Source organism: Apteryx mantelli, chromosome 5, assembly GCF_036417845.1.
Source record: "Apteryx mantelli isolate bAptMan1 chromosome 5, bAptMan1.hap1, whole genome shotgun sequence".
Classification (NCBI taxonomy): domain Eukaryota; kingdom Metazoa; phylum Chordata; class Aves; order Apterygiformes; family Apterygidae; genus Apteryx; species Apteryx mantelli.
This window is the reverse complement of record NC_089982.1, coordinates 64,861,139-64,875,717: the sequence shown is the minus strand read 5'-3', so window position 1 is coordinate 64,875,717 and position 14,579 is coordinate 64,861,139. Positions and strand designations below refer to the sequence as shown.

Here is a 14,579-nt window from a genome sequence, read left to right as displayed (position 1 = left end):
TATTATCCTTTGACAATTATTTGGCCAGTACTTACATTCTGCTGTTACCTGTAGACAGATAGAGAGATGTGTGCTTGAGACAATAAATCCAGGGAATAAAACATTCATGTTAAGTATTGAACTATGTCAAAGATGAGATAATAGACTTTATCTGAGAACGATTGACATGAGAAATAAAATACGAGTAAAATTCAACCTATTAAGTCTGATCTCTTAAAGGAAAATAAGGGAGACCTGTCTTTCACAAGACTTTGCTTGAGGCATGAAAATTGTTTAAAGGGCATCCTAATTTAGCCAGTTCACAAAGCTATCTGTGATGGCAGGAAAAGACTTTTTTCTTGAAATGGATACCTTATTCTCTTCCTCCCAGTAGCTGTTCAGAGCCTTTTGTCTATTTATATTCATTATTGTTGCTGTAAGAACAGTGCTGTTTTTCATTATTTCATTGGCATGAGAAGCACTGATTCAGTTTTGCTGTCAATTTTGACCTCTTTCTGTACCTCCCCTACTTTCAGTGACTAAAAGCATCAGTAAATAGAAACAAAGAAAACCTCATAAAATACTTTTGCAGCCGAACAAAATAAGTTTAACAACACTAAAGACATATGCAATTGCAGTTCATGTCTAAAATCTGGTAGGATACAGCATGCCTTGAAAAATTGCTTAGCTGCTTATTGCAGTGCCACATATTCAGTGAGTTTTCATGTACCTGATGGGAAAAGGATTTGAGAGTATACCTAAATAGTCTAATAAAAAATAAGATTCTCAAAATACCTTCTGAAACATCACACTGCAAGACAGAGTAAAATGTTAGTCTTAATACTGAAATAAGGATTTTTTGTTAAAAAGTTTTGCCAGAACATTGTTTTTTCCCTTTCCTTCCTATTCCGATTCTTCCCTATCATCCAAAAGGAAATAGATAACTCTCAAAGCTCCACAGTTTTATCTTGCCAGCCACTCATTTCTGATTTTATAAAGAATATCTCCATACAGATGCTTTAGCAGTCCCATTAAATTAAGCATCTTGAAGCATAAATTTCATCACCTAATCACTGTTATCCACCACTGTGGACTGTGAGTTTATTTGCTATGCCTAGTCTAGGCCTTATGTAATGTATCGTTACCTGAGATGCTCTGTTTACAAAGGGGCATGAAATACTGTCATCAGCTCTCTCTGCTGCTCACTACTGGACAGGGACAATGAAATATCTAAGCGTGGTGACCAGTTTCTGGTAGAACTTCAGGAGCATTCCTTCCTCTTTGATAACTGTCCTGTAATAGTCACATCCTGACAATAACGGGGCCTCAGGTGATTCATATTTGGGCATACAATCTGTCACTCCATTTGCAACTTCAGAGGTGACCAAAGTAGAAGCCAGTTGTTACATCTAAGAGTCAATGTATTATATTAATAAATTAGTTATATTGCAGTGAACAATTGTTTCATATTTACAAAAAACACAGTCCCAACTGGCAGCTTTACTATGATCTGAGAAAAGAGATAGGGACTAAAACACTGTGCAGAAAACAATTTCCTATTTAATGTTTTCCATTCAGAAAACCATATTCTGAACAGCAGAAAGATGGCTGCACAAAATATGTGCTGTGAGATCTAGCCAAGGTACAGCAAAAATCCTTTTGCCCTTCATGTTGTTATGGGGACAACAGAATGCAATCACCATTTCATAAAAGAAAATTGACAGTTTACTAAAAGTTTATCTGAAATAGTAATCGCCTACAGTCCAACTTACTCCTTCCCTGTTTATAATAATTGGCTGTAAAGCCTGACAAATTCTGTAAATTGTGCATATTTGTCCGATTGTTTGATAAATCTGTTTCCATCTACTACTTTATGTTCTGCCCACTTCCAATATTTGACCTCTTAATCATTTAATTTCCATAGTCTTGTTCTGCTTCTTTCGGTTATAAACTTTTCAAAATAATCAGTAGCTACTTGAGTGATTCTGAAAACTGCAGCTTATTTTGGGTAGATTAACAGAAATGAGACACTATGGATTTACACTGGGAATGATCAAGAGGATGATTTTAATTCCTGATACTATAATCAATACACTTAATACACTAATCTCATTATTTTCTTCAATATATACATACTTTTTAAAGAAGTTTGACCTCTATTTTAATATATTTTGTTTGACTATGTTTTATGTTATTCTGGTGGATGTGATTAGTTTTTTTCTGCCTATTGTCAAGAATTTGTTCATACATTGCAAGTGGAGCAAGATTAACATTGTCCAGTTTCAAATCTTTTATCAGTTTTACGGGATTCTGCATGAAAGCATAAACTAATACCAGAGGAAACTTCTTGATCCTCAAATGAGTGAAACAAGCAGGAGGTTATCTGATTCATTCTTGAAAAAGTATAGTGGCTATTAAACAGGAGTCCAAAGTATATGTACTGCACTTCTTAAGAAATCTGGAAATGTCGTAAGCTGATGAATAAAAGAATATTTGCTGAGACTTAAAATCATTTAATTTTAGCAGGACAGGTATACATGTTGGCAGCAAAGCTAAATGAAAGCATATAGACTAATTTTAATATTGTGCTGCAAAATACAAGAGAAGACAAATTACAACACTAAACATGCCTAATCCAAGAGAATGGACTCACACAAATGATTCCATTTTTGTAGAGGGAAATGCCCAACTATCCACTCAAATCTGAAAAAAACCTAATAGCTAGTAAAACAACCCAAAATTATCGTCTTGTTCTGAGGGGTAAGAGAAATATGCTTATTAGACACTCCAGCTCAAGTCCAGTCTTGCCTTTAACTTTCAGCAAGACACAGTTCCATTTTTAAGGTAAGAGTTGTACATCTTTACCTCATATAGCTGTTGAGAGAATTAAAGACTGTAAGATACTTAGGGTAAAGAGGGATTCAGAAAACTGAGGTACCCTTCAGGCTCCATTACATTCCTGCTTACATGAGAAGGATTGGGATTGCTGTTTCTGACAACCTTAGACCTGCCTTTAAAAATAAAACTTGACTTTTTGTCTTCTCTGTTTTGTTTCATTCAGACTTTTTCTAATCTTTCCACTAGGCTGTCCAACCAATTTAAAATTTGTATTATATTTTTCCTTTCTGTGGTGAGATAAACAGTGATACCTTTCTTCAAGCTCACTTTTGTGTAACATCCCTGTGAGTCATGTGTATGACTACAGTCAATATACTGAACATGCACAAGGGGAATTAGTACCATGCCAAACACTTAATTACTAATAGTCTGTAACCATTCTGAGCTGATGTTTGTAATTAATTCACTAGCAGTAATCTGCAAACACAGCTGAAAATCAATAAAAAATTAATGAAAAAATCCCTTTGAACAGGAAAGATATCACACTGGGATATTCATTATCTTTCTGTATTTAACTCTCCATTTTTTAAGGTGTGAAGACTTTTCCACATACTCGCTATAAAAACAAAAAACAACCCCCCTCCTCTGCATCATCTCAATGACAGAACATCAGTACTTTAAATAACAAAAGTTCAAGCTACTTTGTGATACTTTCCAGTTAGATACACAATATTCAGTGATAAATTTTGCCTCTTCTTAGGAAAAGTTGAGGATAAAAAAGTAATTGAACTTTGGCCAAAATCCAGAAATTCTGACAGACTCCACCGAATGTGCTGATATTAAAAAAAAGCAAATGAACAAAAACTTTTGATACAAACGTTTGAAATAAACCTTTGAACTAGGTAACACAGTTTGTTTTTTTCCATCTGGGACCACGTGTATTATCTCTCAAAGTTTCTGTCACAAGCACAAGTCATCTCTTACCTCATTCCTTCTTGACCTCTATCAAGCAGCGGCTACCTGCAGGGCATTAGAAGGATGACGAATCTAAAGACCAGAGTGACAGCGTGGCGCACTCCTCTGTGGTGATATAAGAGAAGAGAGGATGGTGTGTGTGTGTCCATAATGAATTACTAGTTGGTCTTTTGTCCAAGCTTGATCACTATTTACAGTTTTATCACAAACAAAGTTCCTCTATCATTTAAACAAATTTATTTTTTTCATCTCCCAATATGATGCTATATACCTTTAAGTGCACCATGTTCTCTTCTCTTCAAAAGCCACTGCCATGAAATAAAAGATAGAAGTCAGTAACTAGTTATTCAGTAAAAACATTAATTTTCATTTGACAGGTGGTAATATTACCATTTACACCTAATTTGTATGACTTTATATGTTATGCTTCATAATTAATAAAGATAAGCAGTATTTTTAATATCATTTAACCCATTCCTTCTGGGGGATACTGTAGACAAACAGAAAAGCATGTATTAATAAAATAATCTTAAATTGTTCTTTATTTCAATTTTTAACATATTCTGTGCAGCACATAGATCTTCTGCTGAACTGAACAAACAAAAATGCATTCTCTGTACTTTTCAATTCACTGAATTGAATTAAATTTGGTTCTGTATCCAAACTCTTGTTAGTTTGATTAGGTATGTAAAATTACAAACTTCTATTTGTATTTGTGAGACAAATATGTATGCAATGAACAGATAAGTGACTTTTTTTTCTTTTTTTTTTCCTTTCGACAGGATAAGATTCCTTTATTGTGGTATAAAGGCTAAACAAATCCTTTAGGTGACTGCTGTTCTTCATCCTGCAACACAACTTCTTCTTGACAGTTACTAAAAAGACAAGTAGTCACAAAATATTTGTTTTCTTGTTCGTGCTGAGCTCTGCATTATTTAGAGGTTATTTGCCTGCAGAGCATGGAGAACTTTAACTTCCTCCCCATTTTAAAATACTGTAATATAAATTAATAGAGCTTCAGCACATTTTACAGTTATTAAGTTTAGTTCTGAGAATCTAGGACTTGTTAGAAATAAACATTATACCAGCCACATAGAAAACCTCTTGGGAATAGGAGTAATTCTTTTTATGAAAGAATTAATACTATTTAATATATGTTGTTATACAATATTTTAGTCTGTATGTGCAGGAATGTGATAGGATGCAGAGTCCAGCAATGTTTTATATTATAAAGTAGAACTGTATGAAGCATTTCATTTTTAGGAAGGAAGTGGTTCTATCAATATAATCAGTTCAAGTTAGTATTTCATGTGGCAGAAAAACTCAGTAGGAAAAAAGTAACTTATTGAAAGATATGAAAGAAAGGGTTCAGTATTCTCCCTTAAAGCCAATCCTCAACTGGAACACAAAGCATTCAACCAGAACGTGATATTTTAGATTCAGCTCTTGTCCATAGTCACAAGTGATTCAGCTTTGCTGTTGTGAAAGGATACATGTTTTTTTCATTCCTTGTGGTAAACAATTAGGCAGCCATATGTGTGGGTCTCTTTTTTCTTTTTAATAAGTTCTATTTGAATGTAAACTTTAGCCCTACCTAGTGAATTTTTATGTCACTCCAACAGAGATCAAGCTTACAAGACAGCTTTCAACTCTGTTACGTTACTGCTTTTTCTATATGTTCAACCTTTGCTATAGGTTTTGGCTACTCTCTATGAGATTTGATGGCACTTAACATCTTTTGGGATTGTGATTTGTGTCTAAATAGAAGCAGTGCGTTCATTAATATCCCCTAGAAAGTGTCACTTGGAGTAACTCCAAAAAGAAGTTGCCTTTTGAATGAGATGGGCATAAATTGCAAGGTGGGAGGGGAGGGGGGATCATGTAAGCTTGTTTCTCTCTCCTGTGGCAAGACTCTTAGTTTCTCTACCCAGTGGCCACTGCTAGTGAAGAAAATGCAGTATTAAAGCCTTAATACCAAAAAATAAAATGAAGAGGTGGCACAGTATACAGTTGAGATGAGCTAATAATTGCTGCTAGCTACTCTGTTCCTTTAGAGCTCCTGCAATCCTATCATTTTGGCATGAGTATCAAGGAAATTATGTTGACTTTTGAGCCCTGATTCAGACTTTTCTTAAGTCATCTTCAGGAGAGCTGACATTCTAATTGCTCCATGAATTGTTTCAGCTCAGAGTTTGTTAAGCACAGACACGTTTTACTGAAAAATCTAAAGGTATGTAATTTGACACAGTGACAGATTAATACTTTAGCATCAGACTGGCAGAACAATTAGACAGCTTAAATGTGTCCTACATCTTAATGTCTATGCTACTTCAGGAAGCCATAGTAAGTCCTACCTTTCTAAAAGATCTGTTGCCATTTCACTGATAGAAGTAAATCAGGCTATCAAGGGATTTAACGGGATTACAAGGAGACTCATAACAATTACATTTAATTCTAGAAAATTAAAATCTAGGGAATTACTTTAAATTCAGAATGGTGTATTTAGTACAGTACTCTACACTGGCATCACATAAGCTGGTACTTCTTAGTCCTCATAATACGTATGCAATTGGTCTTGTGAATTGAAATAAAATACCAAAGTCTGAACTACACAGGAAATACAAATGACAGAAAACTATATGTTTCTAATATAGTTCCTTTTATGCTATAATGTAATCACAATTTTAAATTAGTATTTATCTAGAATTGTCTGTTGAATTAGATTTCACTTGCACATAACACTGTATACAAACTATACTGTGGTTCTCTGCTGGCAACCAACTGATTAATGTGACTTGGGCCTAGAAAAGAATAACTGCAGTCTTATAAAAAAACAACAACAAAAAACTGTAGCTGTAGCCTTTAAGTCAAATTTGAAATATTGATAGTTTGTTGAAGATCACAAATGCAGGACTACAGAGCTGATAAAAACATTAATTTAGGTAGGAAACTTTTTTCTGTAGTCATTCTATAATTAGAGAAACATTTACAGAGTATGTTACTTTAACTGCTGGAGGCAATTGTGATAATAGAAAACATGAAATGTTATCCAAGATTTTATTACTTGGATAATATTTCTTTGGTTACCTGCCTGAGTCATGTTAAAATAGCTAGCTAGTCTGGTCTAGTTTGGTTAACTGAATGAAGGAAATGCATGTAAATCTAGTGTCTTCTTTCATCTATTTGACTTCTGCTCCTCCCTAAAAGAGAGGCAGGTATGATGCAATGCAAAACAAAAACAAAATTTCACCTAAATGTAAACAATCTTGAAAATTTCTGCTTTTACAGAGAGTCTTTTTACACCAGTTTTACATTTAATGGACTTCAGAGCACCATATTTGTTTTGCACCGCTACACATAGAAGCAGAATTCAATCCTTTATGTTGGAACTTGGGAATGCTTTTTTTAATGTTAATGGCTTTTTATTTCTGTATTCATTTAATTAACTCATGTCTTAAATGCTAGGACTTTTTTTTTTTTTTTTTTGGTAATTCTATTACCCTAAAATTTTAAGCAAGATGTCATTCTAAAATGCACTTTTAGCTGAATGTAAGCCCAACTTTTAAGGCTGATTTATTGCAAAATCAAGAATCTTAACCTAAAAACAGTTAGAGATTGGGTTGAGGCCAAAGTATATAAATGTTAGTAATCATATTAACAGAGTCGAAGAGCTGAAAGGAACTTTTAGAGGTCATCTAGTGCATCCTTCCTTTCCCAAGATAGGATTAGCTATGCCTAGGTTACTCTTGAGAGAAGTTTGTCTAACCATTCTTAAACCCCTCTGATGGTTCAGACTGCACAACCTTCCATCCTTTTATCCAATCTTCCTACCATTTATCCTAAAAGTTCTTTTGTATTATCTAACCTGATTTGTCATTGTTGCAGTTTAAACCATCACTTTTGGTCCTGTCCGTTATGGGCATGCAAAATAGATTCTATTTACTCTTGCTTTACTACAGCATTTTAGGTACATGCAAACTGCTGTTTTCTCCCTCAGCTGCATTTTCTTTTGGCTAATATACTTTCACTCACTTAGCATGAGCTTTTTCCCAAATACTTGTTAAAGAATAACTCACCATTTCTATTTTCCTTTTTTCTTACTTTGTTTTTGTTTTTTTTTTCTTTTATTAGCTTTAGTGCTAGAGGACTATGTAACTCCTTGTGTTTGCTTTGAAAATTTCACTCTTGTCTCTCTTGAAACCAGCTAAGTACTTGGACTTTTGACACCTTATAGCAATGATCTTACTTGTCTTATGAACTGTTATTTTATCATTTTTCAAGTAAAGTATTTAAAGTTCTCACTTTCATTTTATGTTCTTTCTAGAAGAAAAGCAAAAGAATAAATAGGTTCAGAACTCATTATTTTACATCCTCCTGTCATACCTTTTCTTATAGTATTAGTCATTCAATCATCACATATATAAGCCTTTCTGTACTCTGAAATATTTTATTTCTTAAGCACTGAAAATAATTTCAGAATTGGGCATGATATAGATGGATTTTTTTTTTTTAGTCCCAAAGCAATTAATATATGCATTACTTCAGTGCAGTTGGCATGTCTCAAATAGTGGATTTGTGTTTGACTTTATTCAGCAGGACTGCTTTAGAGATGGCATGCACTATCTCTGCAGTACGCGATAATGCCTCATTCAGAATGACAGCGGTCCAAGCCTTGGGGCAGTAAATGCTTCTTGAGATATGCTCAGTTGCTGTTTAACTGTATTTAGCCTAAGGTGCAGAGAAAGAAGTCACTGATGCCTTCAAAGATGTTTAAGTATTTTAATAGTGTCTTGGCGTGTCAGAATATGCCACAGCACTAATGGGGTGCAGTTCCTGAATTACTGCAATTAGGAGGAAGGAATTTCAAAGACAGTACTGCTGTAGTTCTGTATCACTACAGCTCAGTTTTACTCCCCCCCCCCAAAAAAAAAGTGAATTTGTACAATGTGCACCCTCTCAGCTATTTTCTGCATTACTGTTCTCTGATCAGGTAGTCAATACTTGTTATGCTTTAAGAGCTCTATTGTGTCTCCAATCACACAGCTTATAAAACAAACAACCATTTAATATAAAAGCTATGTAAATGGACTCCTGTTTAATTTTACAGACTTAGTGGTGTTTCACTTGATTGTTGTATGGGTCTCTGAATGCAGTATGTTGGTATACAGAGTACAGGAAAAGGTGGGACGAGAAGTGGCTCAGCATGGTTTTCATCCAAACGCATAATTACTGTCATTACCATGAGACAGTAGCTATCTGCTTTTTTTTTCTCGTGGTAGTCTGGAACTACTGCAGAGACCTTCCTTGCAGGCCCTCAATAACTGGAATCATGCGGGGATGTTATGGCCCTTCAGTGGGGAAAGGCAGCAAAATCTGCAAGTAGTCATTGATTTGTCATAGATACTGTTCAGAACTGTATCTGCCAAGGACTCTTCAGATCATATGGACCAAGCTGCATTGTTTAGGGAAGTACTGTCATGCTGGTATAGTACTGTGTGACTACTGTAGTCACAGTCCAAGAGGAGCTCTACGGGTGGGAAGGCAGTCGTTCTTGGGGCACAGTTCTGCTCTCTGGGAATGTTCAAATCCCTATATCTGGATAGGGATTCAGTATTGCTCTGGAGTGATTTACATCTCCAGGGATTAGCAGGTGGAATAGAGCACATGACTACTTAAGTCTGGTCTGTCACTGCCTTAGGCTTTGTGAGATGAAAAAATGAAGAGCCCCTTGCATCTTCCTCCAAAATGGTGCTTATGCTGGGATCATATCAGGACTAATTGCTAAGACTGAGTTTATATAGAATATACTGGGCAAGAATGGTCTGTTCAAAGCATGGGGCTAGAGGGGGTGTGCATCATAGATGATTTTTCTGCAATAATTGTGTATGTTAAGACCATATAATTTATATCACGGACTCACTGTTGTGTTCATAATATTTTCTCTGCACTTGCTGAAATATATTGACTGTCTTGGTAAGGAGTGGGAGGAGAGAGGAAGGTGGAAAGTTGCTTGGGTGGAATATTTTGGTTGTTAAATTTGGGGTTTTAAACTGGATATGAACCTCATTTCCCCTCCCCACTCTGCTCTGTTAAGTGCCTTGCTTTCCTGATAACAAGCAATCCCTTCTAGCCTTAAAGCAACAGCCAGGCACAATCAATAGAAACATAAGTATACAAATAACCATGTTCATTTTCATGCTTCCTTACAGAGATTTGTGAAAAACATAAGATACCACAGAAATTAGCCAATAAATGCTTAAAGATTTGTTGAATTAATGATAGAAATTAAAAAAATTTTTGAAAAGATAGTTATCAGCTAACTCTGGAAATAGTTGGTGCAAACTTATAAGGATGTTATGGGAAAGTAGTTTGTGGTCCTCCTATTTGAGACTCTGTAAATCAGTGTTCACCAGATCTTTGAAGTTGAGGCCTCAGCAGTTGTAAGTGAAATCTGATCTCTAAACATTCACTTTTGAAGTTGCCACTTACATGTAAGCCCCAAAACATGCCTAAATATCAATTTTGTATGGACTAGGTTTACAATGGCTTTGCAGGGAGGCAAGCAGTACCTAAATCTGTTATGGAGACACCAGAAGAGGAAATGTTCCAAAATAACATCTTCCACTGTAACAATGAAGATAATTTTATGCAAAGAAGGCTTATATTTGAGTAGCCTATGTACAAACAGTAAAAACTAAACCAAAAATCTACACGTTTCTATATGACAAGAACTATCATTCCTCTAAGCTTACTTTCTCACTAATTAGCATTGTGATAAAATTTGTTGTTAATAACTGACATTTAAAGCACTTACTTGAGTCAGTTTACAGATACGTAACTGTGGCAGAAATCTGTTTTACTCTTTCTTGATGATTTACCAATTGTGATGACATTCTCTGCTGTCTTTTATTCCATTAGGCCTGTCAGCTAGCAATGTGGTTGCTAGTGAAGTGCTTAACTTTAAAAATGATAAGTACTTAAAAAAGGATGTCACTTAGATATGTTTGGATGTGAATTATGCTAGAGGAGAAAAGTAATTTTTTTTTCAAATACAGAGATTGTTCACACCTCTAACAGCTGAATCATGTGAAAACAGGAGCATAAGGTCCCTACTGTACAATAGAGGGTCAGCCTGCACAGGGAAATAGTAAAAGTAAGATTTAATTACTTTGTAACTAAAGCTGTGTGGTGGCTTATTCAGAATGAAGGGAAGATCTGTGTTATCTACCGCAGTGTATTAAAGGTAGCTGAGCTGTCCTGAACTGACTAGGTTAGGTACTGGAAATAGTGTAGCCGTGACAGTGTTGGCTGCTTTATGCTGCTTCTGGTGCAACACAGACACAAAAGATTCCCTCCTTCTCCCTCCCACAATTACTGAAATTACATTCATCTTTTAAATAGGAAAGCAGCTAAATGCAACATAGTTTCATAAGCATGTCAGATTAAAGGTGTGCTTCAGTGCTGTCCTGATTCAGCTGTTAGAACAGATACAAGAGCACAACACAGCAGTAGGCTACATTAACTGTATGTGCCTAATACTAATGGAAGGGAGAATCAGCCACACAGTGACTTGGAAGTTGTCGCTTCATTATATGTCACTGTAGAGCTAGATTGCCTAGCAAGTCTCATGATTTACAGTGAAGAATTCTACATTTGTCTAAAAGTCAAGATGGATACACTACAATGCAAAATGGTAAAATTTCAAGGGCATGATTCAATGAATCATGAGAAGGATTTTTATCAACCCAAGTGATGCTTACTCAAGCCCCGTTTGCACTAAAAAGAAACCATCAAACATAAAGAAAGATATTAACTGTTTCAAACTTAAAAAAAAAAAAAAAATCCCCCAAAGCCTTTTCAGTAAATACATACTCATAGCTGCTATCTTTTAAGTAAATCAAACATATTGCCTTGATAAGTTTTTGAAAATATCCTTCCAGAGTAATAATTCAAATATTAATAGTAAACGTTATGTTTAATGATCATTGTTTGGAAATTAATTAAGGAACTGACTGAAGAGCTTATTAAGATTTAGATGGGAAGGGGGTTTACCCTGTTTAAAAAATATTAAGAGGATTTTCCTTTTTAAAAATCAAAGCACATCAGGTGCAGCTCAGCAGTTAATTATCCATGCTTCTTACCTTTAGGGAGTGCAAGAATAATACTAGATTTAGCTGACAGAGAATATTCCTTCTATAATCCTTGCCTTCTGCATACATCTCCAGAAAACAGTGGCTAGAAAATTGATAGGCTGACAACTGTCCACATTCTTTGTATTCTTCACTGAAAAACTGTGCTAGTCATAGCTGTGTCTAAGTGCAAAACTCTTAAGAGGTGTAACTCGGAAAAAAAAAAATAAATCACTCAGGCCTCTCCCTCCAGTCTTATACATCTGTCAACGTTCTTTTCCTCATCGAAGTCAATGACATATTGAAATATTATACAGTATTCAAAATCCATACACAGGATTCTATAAAAAATGTTGACAATTGTTAACAATAAATAACGTGTATACTTCTGCAACATTTCAGCAAATTGCTAATTAAGTGAACGTTTTAGTGAATGAAAAATTAGGATGAGACGAGCATAAGTGACTGCTTTTGCAGTTCTATCGGGATTAAATCTGCAGACACTGAAATGAAACATGCTTGCTCTGCAAATACCCATGGTAAATACTTTCAAACTGAAACAGTTTGTTCTGGAAGAAGCAAAGGGTTGGGGTTTTTTTGTTTTTAAACCTTGGGAATAGTTGTTCTTGCTACTTCAATAAGCTACGAATTTATAAAAAATTCACAGTTGGTATTGTCACTGTTTAAGGATGTCATACGGCAACCAAAAGTAAAGAAAAAATAGGCAAAATGTAAGTAAGACAGTGAAAATTGATAGAACTTTGAAAAAATATTTTTTATTCATACATTATTACTGGTAAAATGACAGTGTATGTGAACTGACGGGGCGGAGAGGGAGGGAGAAAGTGTTCACAGTCCATATGAAGTATCTGACTATCTTTCCAGGTAGAGGCTCCTTGCTCATTTTGAGGATTTTTTTTTTTTTCAATAAATAGAAGCCTAAAAGTTAAATCAAAAAAGTCATAGCATATGAAAATCATATCAAATAAACTGGAAAATTAAATGTAGCTGTACATTTTTGTTCTCAGTCACCTTTGTTTGAATATCATTGTGTTATTTTGCAGGCAACTCCAGTTATTTGTTGCAGACTATAAAGTACAGCATAACTGAATAAAAGCAAGGGTTTGAGAATCTGACCCAGTCCTTAAAATAGATGAGGTAGCTAATTCTGTAATGTGAGTATCAAAATACGAATATTAAAAACCATCTGTGTTTTACCAGGTAGGAGTCAATCCAGCAGTCTTCTAAACCTTGCTAGTTTTGAGTGAAGGTTGTTACATGTCCAGTAGTTAGAAAACTCAAATACCGTGATCTAGAGCAGGACTCCTTTTAACATAGCACATCACATATAAAACAGTGCGTCTATTCAGGCAGCTATCAGATTCCCCTCTGCCTCACTACACCCACACCCACACCAGCTTTGTCTCTACACATTAGATTACATTTATAACAAATAGTGGTGTCTTTGTATGCTCCAACTAACTGTTGAATGTAGCATTCACAAAGCATGTAGTGTACGGATAAAACCCAATCCTGAGAAATACATGCTCAGGTTTACATTATGTGCAAATTGAGTGTATTGTCAATAACAGGGCTGCTCACATGCAGGACATTAATCATGTTCATAAGTATCTGCAGGATCCATGGTCTTAGATTCCATTCATATAACATCAAAACATTCTTTACAAAGAGTTCAGAGAAAGGTATTTTTAATAATTTCAAGAAAATTGGTAGTATTAAGTGCTTGGTTGACTGTTTTAGACATCAAAATTCATTCAGTAACTGACGCCAAATACGGTTTTGCTTTTGAGATTGACTTACAAGCATATCAAGTGACTTAATATTCTTATTTTTCAGTACTTGAGGTTGAAGATAATTGCACGAGTATGCTTGTTGCCTACAGGCACGTGCAATATAAAATAAATTATTACTCAGAAACGTATTACAAGTTTCTTACCAAAACCTTTAAAATACCTTTTGTGAATTTAAGGATTCTCAGTTTCATTGGAAGTCATTGCAGTATTATTCACTTGTAAAGACAACTCTATTTTACTTTCAGATTCACGGCCTCTACCAGATGTAGCCCTGACAGGGAAGTGTACTCGAGAGTGTGATGAGTATGGCCACTCGGACTCCTGCTGGATGCCAGTTCGCACTTCTCCGGAAAGGAAGCAGAAGAGCCAGCCAAAACTCTCCACTTTCATGCCTGTTGATGAACGAGGCAGTCAAGAAAAGCTGGCCAATGGAGAAGCCTCCCTCATGGGTGATCGTAACAGAAACCTCCTTAACAAAAAGTTGACCTCATCCTATGAGACCTTCAGCGCGGCTAGTTTCAGTAAAAATGAAGAAGGCAATCCAGAAGATATCCCCCTTACACAGACAGGGGAATACAAGCCATCTCCTGTCAATACTTTAACTAGAAGAGAAGTTTACCTGTAGGCTAAAGAGCAGCAACAAAGTTCTTTCATGTTGTAAAAGGAAAAGGGGCAAAAGTCTTAAAATGAAAACAATTTTAACTAAAAATAAGAAACAAAAAAGAGGGGGCCACCAAAGAGACAAAAGCTCTGCCTGCCATTTCTGCCTCCATATGCAGGCGTTTAACTATACTGTCTGCCTGACTATACTGTACAATGTAGAAACCATTGTTGTTACTTGCAT

The 14,579-nt window shown here is 35.4% G+C and overlaps 1 protein-coding gene across 1 annotated transcript in view; it reads left to right on the top strand.

Annotated features, from left to right (window-relative positions):
* Nucleotides 1-14,360, top strand: part of PCDH7 (protocadherin 7) — a 279,957-nt gene extending 265,597 nt beyond the window's left edge. The window contains exon 3 of the mRNA XM_067297249.1: nt 13,981-14,360. Within this exon, the coding sequence (XP_067153350.1) occupies nt 13,981-14,360 (380 nt within the window). The remainder of the gene's footprint in view (nt 1-13,980) is intronic.
* Nucleotides 14,361-14,579: the final 219 nt, after the last annotated feature.